We start from the raw sequence: 20421 nt of genomic DNA, 5'->3' as shown, positions 1-20421 counted from the left end.
TTTCCACATCTTATAATGTCACCTAGGGATCTCTGTTCAATTCCAATATTCCTTGCTTTTGGGGAGAGTTGCCTTTCTTGGTCTAAGGAGGCAGCATGGTGGAATGGAAAGGGAATGCAGTCTACCTCTAACTAAGTGTATGACCTTGAATTAGTCAAGTATTTCCCCTTTCTGGGCCTCTGTTTCCTCATAAATAAAGGGCCTCTAAACAAAATTTTCTTTCTTAGAAGGCTGAGTTATTATGTTATTAAAGTCTCATATGAGAGTAAAGTCTTATAAACACTTTAGTAACTAGTATGTTGATTTGTACCTAAAATAGATCATTAAGACAGAGGATGGTCTCATCAAACATTGGAGTAAATGACCATATTTCTGTCTATAATTATAAATGCCTGATCAACATTCAAAGAATCCATTTTGTTGAAATGCTCTCCATTTCAAAGGACTCACACAAGCACATTGTTTAACCCAGTGATTTTTACATAGAAAGGGGGAAGAAAAGTACCTATAGTGTGTGAATGGATGCTGTGCTAGATACATTACATACTTATATTCATTCAACAAATATTATCTGGCACCTAACATATACCAGGTATTATAATAGAGCTGGGCATGGGATTGATACCATGGCAGCAAGGTCACTGTTGTCATGTAACTTACATTTTGATTGGGGAGGTAGATAATAAACAGTCAAGGAAATTTTTTTTTAAAAGATTTATTTATTTCTTAGAGAGAGAGTCGGAAGAGGGGCAGAGGGAGCGAATCCTCAAGCAGGCTCCCCACTGAGCACAGAGTCCAAATCAGGGCTCCATCCCACAACCCATGAGATCACGACCTGACCCAAAACCAAACATTGGACACTCAACCGACTGAGCCACCCAGGCACCCCTCAAGGAAATTTTTAAATAAAGATAATGTCTTTGAAGATAATATGAACAGAATGACTGGGAGGGGAGGAGACTACCTTAGCTCAGGTAGTCTGGAAAAACATAACTGAGGATGAGATTCAGATAGTAAGAAGCAGCAGAATGTGCAAAGGTCTAGGGGAAGGATATATCCTGCAGCAAGTGCAAAACCCCAAAAGAGATGGTAAATTTAGCATGTTTGAGAAATACATTAAAGGCAGGGTCATTTAAATCTAACAAATTTTAGAAATAGGTATTATCTTTATCCTGTAGATAAAGACACAGAGAAATAAAGAGGCCAAGTTCAGGTAGTAAATTGAGGATTTGAGACTTATACCCAGGTTAATCTGGCTCTAAAATCCATGTTCTTTCCACTGAGCCATACCACTTGGCAACTGATTGAAATGCAAAATATCTGAGTTGGCATAAATAACTTGTTTCTTTGTAACACAGTGGGAAAGGTACTCTTTCTTTGTGATTCAGGGAGTATATATACTCCAGCTGAAAGGTGTAAATGGCTATTTGCTTTTGACATTGATGAACATATAGTACTGTGTATTCTTATATGTTACTATTTTATGTATTGTGGTTCCTCATTCCCTCAAGTTTCAGATGGGTGGGTGTCCTCTGCCAGGAATCAAGCAACAGGTCTTTATTAAGGATTTTATTATGGGACTGAATGTGTGTGTGTCCCATCTCCCCCACCCATCCACCCCCTGCCAGATTAATATGCTGAAGTTCTAACTCCCAGTATGATGGTATTTGGAGGTGGGGCCTCTGGGAAATAGTTAGGTTTGGATGAGGTCATGAAGGTGAAGCCCCCATGATAGGATTAATGTCTTCATAAGAAGGAAACAGGGACGCCTGGGTGGCTCAGACAGTTAAGCATCTGCCTTTGGCTCATGGCAAGATCCCAGGTCCTGGGATGGAGCCTGGTGTGAGCTCCCGGTTCAGCAGGGAGTCTGCTTCTCCCTCTCCCTCTGCTCCTCCCTCTGCCCCTCCCTCTCCCTCCTCCCCTCTTCCCTCCCCCTTCTCCTGCCCCTCCCCCTCCCCCTGCTCTTGCTCTCTCTCTAATAAATAAAATCTTTTTAAAAAACGAAGAAGAAAACAGAGAGTCCTCTCTCTCTACCATATGAGAACACAGCTATGAGAAGATAGTTAGAAGGTGGGTCTCTCCAAGCCAGGAAGAGGGTCTTACTGAAGAGGCCGCTGCCTTGATCTAGACTTCCCAGCAAAAATGTCTATTGTTTAAGCACCCAGTCTATGGAATTTTGCCTCAGCAGCCTGAGGAGATAGATATCTGTATCTATATATCTATATCTACATATAGATAACAAATAGTAAATACATAGATAATAATAAATATTTCTATATATTATTTGTATATATATTTATCTGTAGATCAGTAGAGTGAGAGTATATAGAGAGATAGGTAGGTAGATAGATAAAGGGAGAGAGATTTATTATAAAGAGTTCACCACACAGTTACGGAGACTGAGAAGTCCCAAGATTTGTCAGCAAACTCGATACCATGGAGAGGCAATGATACAGTTCCAGTCCAAGTCTGAAGGCCTAAGCACCAAGAAAGCTGGTGGTGTAAGTTTCAGCCTGAGTCCAAAGGCAGAAAGAAGACTGATGCCCTACCTCAAAGACAGGCAGAGACAGAGACTTCTTCTTTACTCCATCTTTTTTTCGTCTTCTTCTTCTTCTTCTTTTTTTTTTTTTTTAAGATTTTATTTATTTATTTGACAGAGAGAGAAAGAGAGCACAAGCAGGGGGAGCAGCAGGCAGAGGAAGAGGGAAAAGCAGGATCTCTGCGGAGCAGGGAGCCCGATGTGGGGCTCGATCCCAGAACCCTGAGATCGTGACCTGAGCCGAAGGCAGACGCTTAACGGACTGAGCCACCCAGGCGTCCCCACCATCTTTTTTTCTATTCAGGCCTTCAGTGGATCAGATTAGGTATACTTACATTGGGGAGGGCAATTTACTTAGTTCTGACTCAAATGTTAATGTCATCCGGAAACACCTTCACAGACACATCCAGAATAATGTTTAGCCAAATATCTGGACACCTGGGGCCCTGCCAAGTTGACAGATAAAATTAACTATCCCAAGTATGCTTTGTTTAAGGTAGAGGTGAGCGTGAGAGTAAGTGGTTGGGGAGTAGGAAGGAAATATAAGACAGTGTGCACCCTCAGAAGGCTCTGATACAGTAGGAAAAGGCATATATAAATGAATAATCAGTGGATTGTGCAAAGCTGTGTCTTTCTAATGTGACGAGTGAATGGGTTTCAGACTAAGCTTTCAGAGGAAAGAAAAACCACCATAGGAGAGGAAGACAGGGAGGATTTCATAGGGAAGCAGAACTTGTTTTGGACTTTGGAGAATGAGGAGAGGTGATTTCTTTCTTTCTTTTTTAACATTAATCTTCAAGTGGTCTTTAATAAGTTTTAGGATACATGCAAAGATAATTCATAAAATTTGTACCAAAAAAGAAAATAAGAGACTGTCCATCCAATTTGGCTGAGGCTAAAATAAACTTAGCAATAATTTGGCTAAGAGCAAAGAGAAAATGATTTGTCTCATTCCACTTACAAATTTAGATGCAATCATTCTTTGTAACAGATTAATTAATAGAATCCAATTAGGTATCAAAAAGGACATTATATAATAAAGTAAGACTTATTCCTGGATCCAAGGGCTGGAAAAAAGTAGGAATAGACTTCACAGATGAATTCTCCTAAACATTTATGGTAGAGATAATACAAGTTCCACAAACACTCTTACTCCACAACTCATTCTGTGAAGCCATCATTATTACCTTGACACCAAACCAAAGCCACAAACCAAATTCCCCAATAAACATAGATGCAACAATACTTAACAGCATTTTAGCGAATTGGATCCAATGATATATAAAAAGGATCATGCATGATGACTCAATGGGGTTCATTCCAGGAATTCAAAGTTCATATGCCTTTGAGTATCTATCAGTGCAATTCACCACAGCAGCAAATGTAATGAGAAAAACATTATGATCTCAATAGATGCATAAAAATCCTTTGAGATTACCTTGTGTGTGTGTATTTGTGTGTGCGTGTGTGTGTGTGTGTGTGTGTTAAGAACTCTCAGCAGATTTTGGGTGCCTGGGTGGCTCAGTTGGTTAAGCACCTGCCTTTGGCTCAGGTCATGATTCCGGGGTCCTGGTATTGAGCCCTGAGTGTGGCTCCCTGATCACTGGGGAGTCTGCTTCCCCTCTCTCTCTGCCCCTCCCCGCCCCCCCCCCCGCTTGTCCTCTCTCTCTCACTCGCTTATGCTCTCAAATAAATAAATAAAATCTTAAAAATGAACTCTCAGCAGGTTTCAAGTATATAATACAGTATTGTTACCATAATGTACATTAGATCTCCAAAACTCATTCATCTTACCTAACTGAAACTTTGGAGTCTTTCACTACCTCTCAAGCCCTTGGCAGCCACCATTCTACTCTCTGCTTCTGAGTTTGACTATTTTATATTCCACATGTAAGTGAGATCATGCAATATTTACCTGTGTCTGGCTTATTTTACTTAGTATAATGTCTTCCAGGTTCATCCATGTTGCAAGGGGCAGGATTACCTTTTAAAAGGCTGAATAATATTCCATTATATGTATACATCACATTTTCCTTTATCCATTTGCCCATCAGTGGACATTTAGGTTGTTTCCATATCTTGGCTATTGTGAGAAAGGGGTGATTTCTTTTTTTTTTTTTTAAAGATTCTATTTATTTATTTCAGAAAGAGAGAGCACAAGTGAGGGGAGGAGCAGTGAGGGAGGGAGAGAATCCCAAGCAGACTCTGAGCTAAGTGCAGAGCCCAACACAGCTCGATCTCACAACCCTGACCACGGCCCTGAGCAGAAGCCAAGAGTACCCAGGTGCCCCAAAAGGGGTGATTTCTGAGCTGGCCAAAGCACAGAGGCAGTAGTTTGATGAGAGGTAGTTGGGAAACCGTGTCTTAATGGTAGATTGATGTAGTAGTACCATTCAGTGTCTGAATGGTGGTAGAACAGTGCTCCTACATATGCTTGTGCAGGTTTTTCAGCATACAGGGCATTTGAATGACGAAACTAGTGGGGGATGAAACTCAGCCCCATATTCTTTTTTGTCAAGTACCCTAGTACAGGAGTGTATCCACTTGGAGGAAGGAGTGTCTTTTTCTTTTTTTTTTTTTTTTAAGATTTTATTTATTTATTTGACAGAGAGAGAGGCAGGGAGAGAGGGAACACAAGCAAGGGGAGCCGCAGAGGGAGAAGCAGGCCTCCCACGGAGCAGGGAGCCCGATGCGGGGCTCGATCCCAGGACCCTGGGATCATGACCTGAGCTGAAGGCAGCCGCTTAACGACTGAGCCACCCAGGCGCCACCAAGGAATGTCTTTTTCTAAATCATACAAAAACTTTGCAGCTATCTTGCAGGAGTGAAATAATAGGAGATAAATTAGAAATAGAAGGGTGGGGCCAGATTACAAAGAACATTCCTCTGTATCTAGTCTGCTAAAAATGGATGGAAATGTGCAGCTTTGATGGTAGTGGTGATTATGGGTATGATTTGTGACCCTACGCTGGAGTTAAACCTAGAGATTTGTCAATGCTAGGAACCATGTTTATCTAGCATAAAATAAATCCGTATCTTTTAAAAATTATATTTGCTTGATGTTTCTCTAAAGCAAACTTTATGAAGTTATGACTGACCCATTTTGCTCCAAAATCAAATCAGCCTGATTTAATTTTATAAGCCAGTCATGGAAAGAGAATCTGTCCCATGACTCCAAAGCATTCTGTTCTGTAGCTCTGCTATAATTACAGACAAATGCATGTAATCTTCTGAGTTACAGGATTCCTTTTTTTTTTCTTCTGTACTTGATAATCTTGTTATCTGGTTATAATGCATCATTTAATTATTCTCCAAAATAGAGATCTTCAGAAAATCTCAGATCTGCTCAGAAAAAGTGATTTGGTGTTCCCAACTCAAGTCACAACTGGGGTGTTTACTCAGAATTAGTCATTTTCAGAGCTTTGAGATTACTGTTTTTCTTAAAGGGTCTCATCTGCCACCTAAGGCTGTTGAAGTCTTTCCACAGATAACTTGAGGGAGTAACATAAACTCCAGAGAAATGGACTATGTAGGTATCCTCAGAAACCTATAAGCCCAGGACTCCTTCACAATGAGCTTGGCTGAATTCTCCGATATTAACCTCCAAATGTCTAGCTATATTCAATTCATTAACTCCATAAACATTTCCTGAGCATCTACTATGTGTCAAATAGTACGACAGGTATTGGGAATGTAAAAATGAATAGAGCACAGTCCCCATCTGAGGAAGTAAACATCTCTAAATTTGATCATCAGAAGCCCTGAAATTTAATTTTACTAGCTCTGCCACCTATTAACTGCTACCTTTAAGCAGTTTATCTGAGCCTCATTTTACTATAAAACGAGTAACATTGAGATGACTTCCCTATAAGGCATGAAATATCATGAGATTAATAGGTTATTTGGGATGAATGACATATGTAGTCAGCCAGTGTTCTCTTTCCCTCCCTCATACGCGTCTGTCCCCTTTGGATCTTTACCTTTACAGACTGAAGAAGACATTATTTCAAACGAAATAAATCAGAGCCTTTACATTTTGTTCCATTTTTCCCTGGGCCATTTCTACTTTCATTATGTCATTTGTTTTTAGGTAAGTGGACCTAATACGCTCGGTCACAAATATGAAAGTCCTATGACTTGTACAAGAATAGGTCAGAGTGTAAGAAAGCCTTTATGTTGGATTTCCAATAAACTTTCTGATGATACCCAACATTTTTTAACCTTTCACTCTTGATCTTTTTGTGTTTTGTCTGTGACATCGTACAGAACTGATGTCTTTTTTTTTTTTTCCCTGTCATTTCAGGTTTCTTTACTGGATGATCCTATGATAAAATCATTTCCCCTGAATGTGTTTTCTTACACTTAGTCACATTAAAACTCCTCTGCCACTTTTCTGCCCACATCCACATCTTCTTTCGGTTTACCCCTAATCAGCTTGGCATTTTAATCCCTGGAAGAGCTGAATGCCATCTGCAGACTTGGCAGTTTCCCCTTGTACTCTCTTCCAGATCATTTTTATCAATGTTAACTAAGATACCATGCAGCTTGCTTTCTATCTAAGAAGTGCCTTAGTTGCAGAGCATTTGATTGAAGAGCTTAATCACTGAATTCATGATATCAAGGAGTAGCCACAGAACTCTTTATCCAGAAAAGTGTTCACTTATTCCTGTTGTTTGCTTCTTATTCCTAAACCAATTATCCATAACAGACATTTCTCCACATACTGAAAGAAAGTTTTATGGTTCATGAATTAGAAAACAAGTCCAAATTTAAATTAGGAACCCCTTCACCAATGTTAAGGCTCTACCTGACTATTTTAGGTCTCATTTATATCTCTGTTCCAGAACATCTTTAGTAAGAGTCCTATCCACTTTCTATGACTTCATTAAATCCTCTTTGTTAATATCCTTTTCAAACATCTTTTTAAATAACTGCCATTTTCCAGCCAGCTACAAAGTTCTGAGGCCTAATCAATCAAATGATCAATTGAGTTGCCAGATGAGTGCTGTGCAGTAGCTATCAGTTTGTTATGTACCAGTAAAACCAAGTCCTGAAATCTGGTTACTGCACCGGCTTCCCAAATGATCTCAAGCCCTGGTTTGCTCCCTCCAGTCTTTCCCATATTCCAGGTAAGGTGGTCTCTCAGATTTTAGGCACAACTGGTCATGTCACCTCCCTGCTTAATATTTTTTATGACATTTTGGAGACAGTTGGGAAAATTTGAAGATAGCCTCGGTAAAGATGTTAAAATTATTAATTATTAAATAATTAATTATTAATAAGTCATTACCCTAAGATAGGCAAATTCATAGATGGAAAGTTGATTAGAGGTTACCAGGGACTGGGAGCATGGGTAGGTATGGGCGCTTATTGCATAATGGCTACAGAGTTTCTATTTGGAAGGATGAAAATGTTTTGGAAGTAGTGATGGTGATTGTACAACATTGTGAATGTACTGAATTTTAGGCTTAAAAATGGTTAAAATAGCAAATTTTGTTATATATATTTTGTTACATTAAAAAAATAAATCAACACCAGTTAGAGATAGTACTTAAAATTTTATAGAAGAAATGACATAATATTTGGGATTTGTTTTAAAACGCTCAGACAATAGTCTCAACAACAGTGATAGTGATAGATGAGAAAGATTGGCAAAATGTTGGTATCTATTGAGGGTAGTTTTTTCATAATAAAAAGTGTTAAAAAATCTTTTGGAAGCTAGCCATGAAGTCCCAGCTATTCAGCCTGACATCTGAACCCTTTGCTAGTTCTTCCTTTCTTAGGACCTGCAGCTCCCACTGCTCAGCCTACAGGGTCCTTCCCTGCAGTGTTCTGTACTCAAGTAGCCTCTGTGCCTTTACACTCAGCCATTCAGTTCTGCTCCTTCTTCTCATGTGGCAATTTCCTACTCATTCTGTAAGACTTAGTTCCCTCTCTGGAGCCGTCCCAGACTTCTACAGTCAAAGAGAACTCCCTCCTTTGAGCTCCTAAAGTGCCTTTTTTGTACTCCTGCTACAGCTTATGCCCGTATTTACACATATACATTTTATTCATGCTTCTGTTCCCCACTAACCTGTGAGCTTCTTGAAGGTAGAGGGAACTTACTTCCCACTGTATATGTTTCTGAGCTACGTGAAACTTGTTTTAGTTGTGTGCTTTAAATATTTTTTAAAGAAAGATTGAAAGGTGGGAATGTGAATACTAGTTATAAATCTTAAGAGTTGCAAGGGACCTTAGCAATAACCCATATTGGTAATGGATATCATTCTCCTTTTCTAGACTATGCTTTCTCTACTTGGCAACTGCTAATGCGTTTTTACAGTCCCAGCACTTACCATTGGATACTCAGTAAATTGTTGCTGAATTTACTGACAAACCACAGCCTTTCTTTCTAGAGATAGCAAAAAGCTAAGTATCCAGCTTGGGGTGTATGGACACACACTTTCTAGGAGAAAAGGTGAATTTTCAGGCATCGTTTGCCAAAGCAGCAAATAAGCACCCGGAGGGATATTCCTGGGCCAGTAGGGTTGGTGGCTGTTCAGCTGGCTAAGTAGTGAGCTGGGGCCACAACATGGCTGCAGTACACATCTTGCCAGTGGGTGGCGGCAGGCCCTCACAAACTCTCTTCAAGACCAGCAGGCCCTAATTTTACCATAGGGTGGGAAGTAGGAATCCTCTAGTATTTCTAGCTTACTTTCTAACTTCTTGATACCTAGAGATGCTTGACTGAAAGAACAAGGCCAGTGAGACAGTGAGTGCCAGAGCTAAGCACCATGTTAAAGATAAGTATCCAGACCAGTGCCAGGCATTTACTAGGTGCTAGACTGGTTCCAGAACTCTAAGAATGCTTGTTAGTGCTTTCATATTCTAGCTTGAGGTTTTGATTCTTATACAAACCTCAGGCACCTAGGGAGGATTTACACTATAGACTGTTTTTAGGTCCTTTAGTTCCAGTGTGGATGGAGATTGAGAACAGATTTTCGCATGACATCCTTAGATGTGCACATGTGAGAAGAGAGGAGGCTGGGCCTGCAGAAACAGGCTCAGTCTGCTCAGTCCTGAAGGTGGCCTCTTCTGGTTTTCTACATTTGTCCAGCCAAAACCATCTAACATCTCCAGTCAATAAGCAAGCCCTGATTGTGAATCTAGGTAAGTTCATAGCTCAGTGAAGGAGTTGGAAATTTATAGATACAATGATTATGTTTGTATAGGCCTTAGCTCAGTTCATATAACCTGACAACAGGACAAATTGTTATTTAAAATCTAAAATGTTCTGGAAAATTCAGGGATCACATGTGGATGGTCCTTATGGATTATTACCTAATCCAGTTGTCTGAGGCTGAGAGTGGGAGAGTGGTGTCCCAGATTATTGGACAACTGAGTTTGAAAGTTGGTATCAGATGATGATGCTATGAGCCAAATATCATGAGCAGACAATAAATGAGATGAAAGTTTAAAAGAGGAAGAGGCCATGTTGATACCTAGAGATGCTTGACTGAAGGAACAAGGCCAGTGAGACAGTGAGTGCCAGAAGCTAAGCACTATGTTAAAGATAAGTATCCAGACCAGTGCCAGTGGGTTCTCAGTTCTCCCAGTTCTCACCACACACACAAGTACTATTGCATTTTGCTAATAGTACTTCATATTTGCATAGCATTTCAGAGTTTCCGGAACACTTTCATGTCAGTTAGTCTCATCTGGCTTCATTAAGTCTTCACAACAACCTGTGAGTAAGGTATTAATAAATGAGGTAAAATACATAAAATACTGAGAATAGTGGCTAGTACATAATGAATGCTTGCTCTTAGTATTACAATTATCATTAACCCTATTTTATACATGAGGAAACTAAGGCTCAGAGAGGCAATTACTTGCCCAAAGTTACACAGTTAAAAAGTGGTAGAACTATGCCTGAACCCCACTCCACTGGCTCCTATTTCTAGACCTTCTCCATTATCCCATGCATAAAACAGGGAGAATTTAAGTTGGGCTTGCCTAAGTTGGGCCAAGTTTTGAGGCAGCCTTAGCAGAGAAGTGTCTGAAATCATGCTCCTCAGCCTCACAAGCCCTGGTTGGATAGGAATTGGTGAGCGTATTCATTGCCTTGAGTAAGAAGAGTTAAATCTAGAAGCCTCTACTCATTTTAGCAATAAGGTGAGATGGTTCATTGCCTGGCCCATCAAGGAAGCTGCAAGCCATTAAACTCACATAGATCCTCAGCTGCTAGGCTTATTAAGAAAATGTTACAATAGGGGGAAATTAACAACACAGGCACCATGGATATTTTTAGTCTGTGCTTCAAGGATGTACATCTTGGGTTCTGTTTAGGATTGAGCAAAGGAGGTGAATTTGGGCTGATTTGACAAGACCGCCAGTCAGAAAGTTCTCCTCTGTGCCCAGTTTATGCAAGGAACTGTGGGGGTTAGAGGAAGGAGAAGGGAACTAAGGGAGGTGAAATAACTTTCCCAAACTTTCAAACACTGAGAAGAGTGGTATATTTTCCTTATGGGGGGGTGGGCAGTGTGGCAATATCAGTAAAAACTGCAACTGTGTCTGTTCCTTGCACCAGCAATTCTGCAATAAATTGTTTATCCTTCTAATGTACGACATGGTGACTATAGTTCATAATACTGTATTGTATACTTGAAATTTTCTAAGAGAGTAGATCTTGCATGTTCTCACCACACACACATAAAATGGTAACTATGCAAGGTGATAGATGTGTTAATTAACCTGAGTGTGGTAATCCCATTTCACAAAGTATAGGTATATTAAGTCATCATGATGCACACTTTAAATATATACAATTTTATTTGTCAATTATATCTCAGTACAGTTGGAAAAAATAAGTTGTTTATCCTATGGATGTATTCTTTTTTTCTATGGAGATATATATATATATATATATATATTCTGTGGATATATATATTCTATGGATATATATATATTTAAAAATTTTATTTATTTATTTGAAAGAGAGAGAGAGCACAAGCAGGGGAAACAGCAGAGGGAGAGGGAGAAGAAAGATCCCCACTGAGCAGGGGCCCGATGTGGGGCTCCATCCCAGGACCTCATCACCTGAGCGGAAGGCAGATGCTTAACCAACTGAGCCACTCAGATGCCCCTGGATATATATATTTTTAAGATTTATTTATTTGTTTTAGAGAAGAGAGGGAGGGGCAGAGGGAGAGAGAAAGCAGACTCTACATTCAGCGTGGAGCCCAATGTAGGGCTCGATCTCAGGACCCCAAAATCATGCCCTGAGCTGAAACCAAGAGTCAGATGCTTAACTGACTGCGCCACCCAGGATCCCCTGCTATGGATATATTCTTAACTATTAGCCATTATAGCACTGTTTATAATGGCAAAAACAACCCCCAAACTGGAAATCTAAATGCTCACCAATATATATTGGTGAAATTACTATATGATCTTCAAATGGAATTTCATACAACTATTAAAAAGAAAGAAGTCCATCAGTATGTGCTGGAAGCATATCACTAAGATGTATTTTTGAGTGCAATAAAAATCAAGGTTCAAAAAAGAAGAGTTTACATAGCATGATGCTACATGTATGTTTGAAGCATATATGTGTGCAGACATTTTCCCCACACTGGAAGAATATGCTTGCAACTGATTGTGGGGATTATGTGTGATGAAAAAGAAATGAGAAAGGAGAAACTTATTTTTTATCTTATTCTTTTATGTACTTTTGAAGGTAGATTGATTGATTTCACCATATGACATACTTTTTTTTTTTTTTTTTAATTTAAGCCCCTTGCCTAAGGTCACAGAGCCAGAAAAGGGTACATCTAGGATTCCCACCCAGACTATAATTTCAGAGCCCTGTGATTCACAACTCCCCTGGATTCTAACACGTGCTCCTAACAGTGCTCTCTTAGTATGAGGAGGTACTTCTGTCACTTGCTTATAAGTCACAAAATTTTTCATGAAAATACCTGGAACCTAAATTTCCAAGGGCTAGAGCTAGGAAAATGTGCTCATTGTCCAGAAGAAGGCTCTGTGCCCCATCTGTCTGCCATCTTAGGTCCTTTTCCAAAAGATTGTGCTCAGCCAACAGAGGTCAGTGACCTGGAGTCAGGAAACACAGACTAAGATTTTCAACAGGACAAATTACCTTAAGGAAAAGGCATTAAGGTCATTGGAGAGGTGGGGGCGGGGAGAAGGCATGAAAACAGTATCATTAGCCAACTTTGTCAATGGGGAGGTGCAGGAAGTGGCAGATAAACCCAGCCAGAATCTATAAATATACTTCAATATCAGTATTGTAAACTCACAAAATAAGTGAGTGAATTAAAATACTTGGCAACACATAAGCACCTAGATGTAAACTCTTAGTTCTAAGCTTAGCTCCTATGAACTTTTCTGTGGTTTGGGCATATTATTTCACTGCTCTGGGTTTCAATTTCTCCATCAGTCCAATGAACAGTGTTATCTGCCTTGGCTGCTTCACTAAGTTGTAAGGAACAAATAAGGCAAGGAATGTGCTTTGAAAGTGCAAGGTATCATACAGAATGAGAGGTTATTGTTAATGTCTCTGAGACTTACCTCACAGAACAGGAGCTATTTTGAGACAGGAAGATAGGAGGAAGCATCAGGAAGACAATTGCGGGTAATAAGGTAGACACACCTTGTCAATACAAGAAAGGAACCTCCAGGGTCATTTACTGCATTTCTCCTTTTTTCTAGTCCTGAACAAAGGCCTACGGAGTCTAAGATCTACAGAGCAGTGATAGTGCCATGTGTAGATTATCATTTAAGTCCGTAAATAAATTAGAATAGTAGCCAAAGGGACAGGATAAGGTACAGGCCCCTTGCTGGAGATGGTTGCTGAGCTATAAATGTTGAACAGGGTCCTGGAAGCAAGCTGATGAAGCTTAGTGAGTTATTGGGGCAAAGGTTGGGTGATAGGCTTCAGTGATCCAGCTCCAGGATGGCTGACTGCCTCTGAGGAACAATTTGAGGGTGGCCAGGGACTTGGATAGGACAAATGACAACTTCCTAGAACGGACTGTTCCAGCAGAGAGGAAAGGAAATAGCTTGGCCTTGTCCTGGGTAGTTCACAGGAACCAGGGTAGGAAGTATTTGTAGTAGAACTAGTGCTCACAACATCAAGTCCCTTTTGAGCGGAAGAAGGAAAATGGGGAAAAAAACATGCAATGCAGCACACGTGACAAGTCAGTTTTTGTAATGGTGGGAGTGAAGATGAAGGGAATGAATCAGCAAAGGGAGATGACTATACAGCCCCAGGAGCACTGGACTCAGACTTGGATGTGAATACTGGCTTTGTCACTAACTTGCCATGTGACCTTGAATACACTATTTTTCCCTTCTGAGTCTTGGTTTCCTCATCTCAAAACTGAAGAACTTTCTCCCTATATCATAAATTGTTATTAGGATTAAATGAGATGTTCTTGAAAGCAACTTGCACACAATTCCTAGAACATTATGCCCAATAAATGTTAGTTTATCCCTTTATTTTGGAGAGGGACTTTTAGAAACCTCCAGTGAAATATGCTAATTTGAAATTTCAAGCACTGGGAAAGACCAACCTCACTAACAGGTATAGCGTAGAAAGGCCTTTTATACATGTGGAGAATTAGCCTAAGCGGATGGGTAAGAAAATCTTTTGGGGGGTGGAGAGGGGGAGATTAAGGGCAAAGTAGAAATGGATATCAATGTAAACATAAACACAGACTACTTACAAGGTGCTCTGAAGTCCTTGATGCATTAATGTGAGGTTCCTTTAGATCCGTGACAAGATAGGAAGATAGTAAGTACTGTATAACTAAGCCTGACTAGTTTTCTTGACTGAAATTCAGAAATACAGAATAGGTTTTGTGTTCAATTATAGTAACTTTTCTCAGCCTCCTACCTTTTAAAATTTCTTTTCTGCTCTGTCATTCACTGATTGTCCTTTAATCCTTACTTTGTTGGTTATATTTGCCTTTTAAATTATTAATTGCCTCAAATCCTTTTTGGAAGTATAGGTATGAAGAGGTAAAATGGTAACAGTTTCTTTGAAAACTAAAATTCCAAGGGTAGAACCCAACTAGAAAATCAGAGTGATGGGGGAAGATAAGGAAAGTGTAGAGATGTGTGGTACTGACCTGGTCTTTACCAGGAATCACATTAGGGAAATTCCTACTTCTAAACTTCTTTTGTAGCCCAAAGACAAAGGGTACTATAAAATCCCAAAACCTGGGAGTGAAAAAGTGCGTTGGATTATTTTATGGATGGGTAAACTGAGCGTAAAAGAGAGGAAGTGGTTTGCTTGAGGATCTCTCATGATGATCTAGGTTGAATTAGGGTCCAACCCTATCCCAGGTCTCTTGACTTTCATTCTGGGGTCTGCCTGCTGTAGTCTTCTTCTTTATGATAGTAAATTTCTGATCTCAAACACTTGTACAAAACTAATTTGCGTGTTTTTTGTTTGGTTTGATTTTGGTTTTGGTTTTGTTTTTGTTTTCCTTTTCCAGGGCCAAGTGCTTCCGGGGTAAAAAAGTCTTTGGAGATTATGACATCAAAGTGGAACAGGTAATTACCCAAAAGCCCAGAGTTACATCTGCATCATCACTGTTCTCTCTTGACATCCCAGAGTGAATCATCTAGTCTTCAGAGTGGAGTACAGTGTTTGTCACTGGATTCCAGGCCCTCCATCTACTCTCCCTCACCCTGTTCCCTGAGGCTTTTCTCTCTATGAGATATGGCCGTGAAGGCTGCTTTTTAACTTCCCTGACTTCTTTTCATGGTGCTGGTGTCTGTAAAGTAGTGAGGAATGTGGTTCTTAGGGCTCTCTTCTGCTTTCTCAGGCTGAGGAAAACCTTAGGGGAATGTCTTCCTGGGACACTGGCCACAACTCCATGTTGTTGATGGCATGATATTCCTGGGTTGGCACATATCTGCCATTCAGTTTTGCAGCCTCCAATGCTGCCTACTCTGGGCAAGAAGCTACACTTCAGAGAGAATTAAAACACACACACACACACCCCTACTTCTTTTAATGTAGTGAAGTCCTGAAAGCCCCCCCCCCTTTTTTTTTAAATCTTCCTCTACCCTTTGCTTCCTGATAAATAGAAATTAAGTCCATTTGTGTGGAGAGGGGGATGTCCAGTTTAAACAATGCAGGTACTTTCTGTGTAGTAATAGAAGTTACTCATCATTCTTTACACGGTGTGCTGTGATTTACAGAGCATTTTCCTACTCATTACTGTATTCAGTTCTTAAAACAACTTGTTGTATAGGCAAGGTTGATTAAAAATTATTCCCATTTTATAGATGAAAGAAATTCTTCCTCCCCCTACCCCACCCCCAGGAGGACAAGTGATTTGCCTAAAGTCCATGGAGCTAACTGGGGGCAGAGCAGAAGTAACACCCAGTTGCCTAAACTAAAATCTAGTGTTTTTATGTTGAGACTGACAGAGGGCATGTTGCCCCAGTGTGCATTCCCTCTCTATAGAAAGGCAGCACAGAGTTGTCAGAAGACCTGAGCTTTGCTCTTGTCTCTGCCAACAATAAATTTTGTCCAGAAAGTCACTTAACTGCTTCTTTGGTAAACAGGGAGAATTATCTCTGTCCTTCCTCCCTCACAGAGTTGCTATGAAAGTGAGATGAAATCAGTTTGTGAAAATGCTTAGAAAACTGAATAAATATTTGGTGGGAGGGCTGCTGCTGTTCTGTGGAGAACTTGGCAAAGCCAGGACAATGGGCTTATTTCCCTACAGTTATTTTTATTTATTTTTAATTTTTTTTTACAATTTTAATTGTAGTAAACAAACAAACAAACAAAAAACACATAACATGAAATCTACCCTCTTAATCCCCTACTGTTATTTTCCAGGCGGTATTTTCAGAGCTCAACCTGGTGGCCCATGCAGATGGGACCTATGCTGTGGATATGCAGGTGCTCCGGAATGGCACAAAGGTTGTCCGGTAAGGTCCCTTCTATCCTCAGGGTCACTGTCACTGTCTTCAGAGTTACTGTCTCTGGTTTGCATAGGTGGTTTCAAAGTCAAGTGTCAGAGTGGAATGGCAGTGCCATATATATAGCACAGGAGTTAATGATGTATGCTGTGTAGACGTAGAAGTGGCAGAAGAAGGCAGAGAAAACCAGCTCCCGCTCTCAGGGAGCTCTTAGTCCAATGGTAGAGAAAGGATGCAGGACTCATTTAGAGGTGACCAGATTCCTACCAGAGGGGTTCTAGGATTCCAGCCCCACTTCCACCAGTGTGATTTTTGTGCTTTTATCGCTGTATGTATTTTCCCTGGAAAACAGGATTCCATTGCTTTAAAAAGAAAAAAAGTTTGAAAACCTCTGATCTAGTTCAACCTCCTACTTTACATTGATTTGCTTAGATTCACTCAGTGAGTTAGTAGCAGACCCTTGTGTTTCTATGTGAATTCTCTTAACTCCCAGCCCTGTACTCTTTCTATGTTCCTCAGTCCTGGGAATTCGTAAGTCAGGAAAGTCTAGGTTGGAAGGGACATTGTGGATGGAAGAAAATTTGCAGGTACAGGGCACTCACAGGCCAGGTAGTGTGCTGGGTAACTTACAGATGTGATCAAATTTAATAAAATAATTCTGTGAGGGAAGTAACAAGAATTCCAGATGGGGAAAAACAGTTTCCACAGTGTCATTTTCCCCAGGAGCTCAGCATGGTGTCAGGTTTTCAGATACAGAATCTTGCGCCGGGAAGCATTTTCACTTCATCCTCTTCCCTACCTCAATCTACAGCATCCTGACACTGAGGTCTCTGATGTCCAATAGGAACTGGCTCAGTGACAGGGAAGGCAAAACTCAGGTGTCTGGAACCTAACAAGAGGAAATGTAAACTCCTCCATCCTAGAGATGAGGAGGACAGAAAAACAGATGTCCATCCAAGTGGGGAGCGAGCTCAAGAGAGAATGATGGGCCCCTCCAACTGCAGGTAGAGTGAGTCATAAGGATGCATGGACACAAGTAGGTGGTGACAGAAAGGTCATAGAAGGGTGCCAAGAGGGATCTGGCAAAACTAAGGCAGGCCCTTCCAGGTACATGTGTAGGAACTTAAGAGCTGGCCAGTGTAGGAAATCTAGGGCTTAGTTCCTATAACTGGCATACAGTTTTCAGAGGAAAATCAAGCATACACCTGGGGCCAGTTTCCCAGAACTGGGGCACAAGGAGATCAGAACAGCTCCAGCACAGCCACACTGACTTGATGCTACATTCCTTTAGTGACTGAGGAGGGCTTCTTCCACCCTCACTTTAGAAGACTGATCTCTGAGCCCAGGTGGTACTGGAGCTGTAGGTAGGGGTTGAATGGGTGCCTGGGCAGAGAACCTGGTGGGTCATTGCATATGGTGTGAAACTGGCAGGCTCCAGAGCCTTGAGGGAGAACGCTGCTACAGAACTGACTCTCTGGGAAGGTGGGGTTCCCTTGGAGTCAGGGCATGAAGATAGAGCAGCTGAGGAGCTTTGCTGGCTGGAGGGAAAACGCAGGGAGCCTTCCCATGCATGGGAACATTCTGTACTTCCAGTGCTTCCTGTAGCCATTGCTCAACCTCAGTTCTTCGAGAAATATTTGCACCCCTCCCTAGTGTACACTTTGGAAGAATAATATTGGGAAGTTTGGCATCTGTTCTCAGCCATCCTGGACCCTTGCTCTTCTTGGGGCCTGATGAGGGCATTGCTTTTTAAGGAGCAGTTTTAAGGAGTCAGAACAGGACACTGAGATCAGGGATCTCTGTGGCAGGGTGGTGAAGTCAGGCAAATATGTCTTCAAAGTCTACTGGGGCGCTCTTCGAGCACAAACTCTGAAGCCACAAGGAGCTTCTGCTCTCTTATTGCCCCAAAGGGACCAGGTAAATTCTTGTTCATTTAAGATGTGAGGGTCTGAAAGTGTTTCTTCCCTCCTGAGGGGATTTGTACCTTAGAAAAAGACAGTGCTTAATCCAGAGGAATAAGGGAACTTCAGGCATCTGTTCCTTAAATCTCCTTTAAGAGGTGCCATAATACCTCACTTCCTAGTCCATAAAAGAATAATAAAATGAAGGGCTTACATCAGGTGACCCTTAATACCCCTTCTCTGTCTAGGGCTTTGGAAATAGGAGACAAGATGATATATGACCTGAGGGGCTGGTTGATGGGAAACTTGCCTCTACATTTTTACCAGGTCCTTCCGGCCAGACTTTGTGCTTATCCGGCAGCATGCATTCGGCATGGCAGAGAATGAGGACTTCCGCCACCTTGTCATTGGCATGCAGTACGCAGGCCTCCCCAGCATCAACTCACTGGAATCCATTTACAACTTCTGTGACAAGCCATGGGTGGTGAGTGAGGCCCCCTTCCTCCCAGGTAAAAGGGTAGGATCCAGGTCCTGTATCTCCCAGTCCCCCAGGAGGGACCACTGGTAATCAAGATGCACTAGGCACAGCTGAGAGGATGTGAGAGGAATTTCAGATGAGACATGGGTTAGGGTGGGCTCTCACAATAAAACATTATCATTAAGGGCTGGGCTGCCTTTGATGTAGAGTAGACTTTTGGCCTCACAACAAAGTCACACAAAGATTCTGTAAAGAAGTCCTTATAAGTCTGCAAGCTGTGCCCTCAGCCATATAAGATACAAGAATAAAAATACCTGTTTCTTGCCTCTGAATGTTCTTTGGAAAGGCCTGAGGCCAGTGGGGACCCAGCTCCTATAACTGCTGCTCCAGGCTGCCCTCTTAGAAGGAAACACCTGCTCCCAATCACATCCTCTTCCTCTTGTTTTTCAAAAACCACTTCAGCTATCACCCTGGCTTGCCAAGGGTCACTCTGAAGTTCTCAGACCCCAAGCCTCTTTACCACCCAGGGAGTTGGAGGGGGTGGGTTTTTTTTTAAGATTTTATTTATTTATTTGATACAGAGAGAGAGAGCACAAGCAGGGGGAGCAGCAGGCAGGGGAGAAGCAGGCTCCCCACTGAACAGGTAGCCCGATGTAGGGCTCGATCCCAGGACGGATCATGATCTGAGCCGAAGGCAGACGCTTAACGACTGAGCCACCCAGGAGCCCCAGAGAGGGTGTTTTTTTTTTTTTTTTTTTTTAAGATTTTATTTATTTTTTAGAGAGCGAGCGAGAGAGAAACAGCATGAGAGGGGAGAGGGTCAGAGGGAGAAGCAGGCTCCCCGCTGAGCCGGGAGCCCGATGTGGGACTCGATCCCAGGACCCTGGGATCATGACCTGAGCCGAAGGCAGACGCTTAACCATCTGAGCCACCCAGGCGCCCGAGAGGGTGTTTTTTAACCAGATGGACCCATCACCTTTGCTTTTGATCTCTTCCTCACACCCGAACTCACAGTTTTCCCATTCCCTTGGAAACCAGGGAGATCTGACAGTGTAAGAGAAAGACCAATGAGCGAGGAGTCAGTGGGAGCTGCTGTGGTTGAGGAGGGAGGGTTGGGTTCCTGATCATCACTCATTCAGATGCCTCTGGCCTGAGGCATCTAAGAATCCTAGAGTTTTGCAGAAACAAGCTAAAAGAGTTGTATGATTTGAATGTGTTACTAATCACAGAAGAGCATATTTGAGGCCTTCACCAAGTTTCTTTTCTAGGACCCCCTCTCAACCTTCCCTACTGCACATAAGCCCTAGCTCTTTCCTTCCCAACCCTTTCAATACCTGCTAGAATTTGGCTCCCTCATGGCCACACAGAATGATTCTGCTATTGCTAGTTATTTTCTTCTAAGTAAACCTCTCTGTGCCTGGTTTCTCTGTAAAGCACCTGCCACCAGTTTGCCAGCCTTGTTGTTATAGTCCCCTAGTATTTAGGATCTCTTAAAGAAAATAGCCCCCTCCTTCATGTTCCAAAACTATGCCAGAAGCCAGGGTGGGAGGATCAGTGAG

General features: G+C 41.6%; 1 protein-coding gene across 2 annotated transcripts in view; it reads left to right on the top strand.

The window, feature by feature from the left end:
• SYN2 (synapsin II) overlaps window positions 1-20421 on the top strand; it is a 192697-nt gene that overhangs the window by 125995 nt on the left and 46281 nt on the right. For both annotated transcript variants that reach the window (XM_054504587.2, XM_045861813.3), the window contains exons 2-4: window positions 15040-15097; window positions 16401-16492; window positions 18712-18868. In XM_054504587.2, coding sequence (XP_054360562.1) covers window positions 15040-15097; window positions 16401-16492; window positions 18712-18868 — 307 coding nt within the window. The remainder of the gene's footprint in view (window positions 1-15039; window positions 15098-16400; window positions 16493-18711; window positions 18869-20421) is intronic.

The sequence above is a fragment of the Mirounga angustirostris genome, unplaced genomic scaffold (assembly GCF_029215605.1).
Source record: "Mirounga angustirostris isolate CCGP_5_RB_7025 unplaced genomic scaffold, mMirAng1.0.hap1 SCAF_1, whole genome shotgun sequence".
Taxonomy (NCBI): Eukaryota; Metazoa; Chordata; class Mammalia; order Carnivora; family Phocidae; genus Mirounga; species Mirounga angustirostris.
Note: the sequence above shows the minus strand (reverse complement) of the source record. Positions and strands in the feature narration are given on the sequence as shown.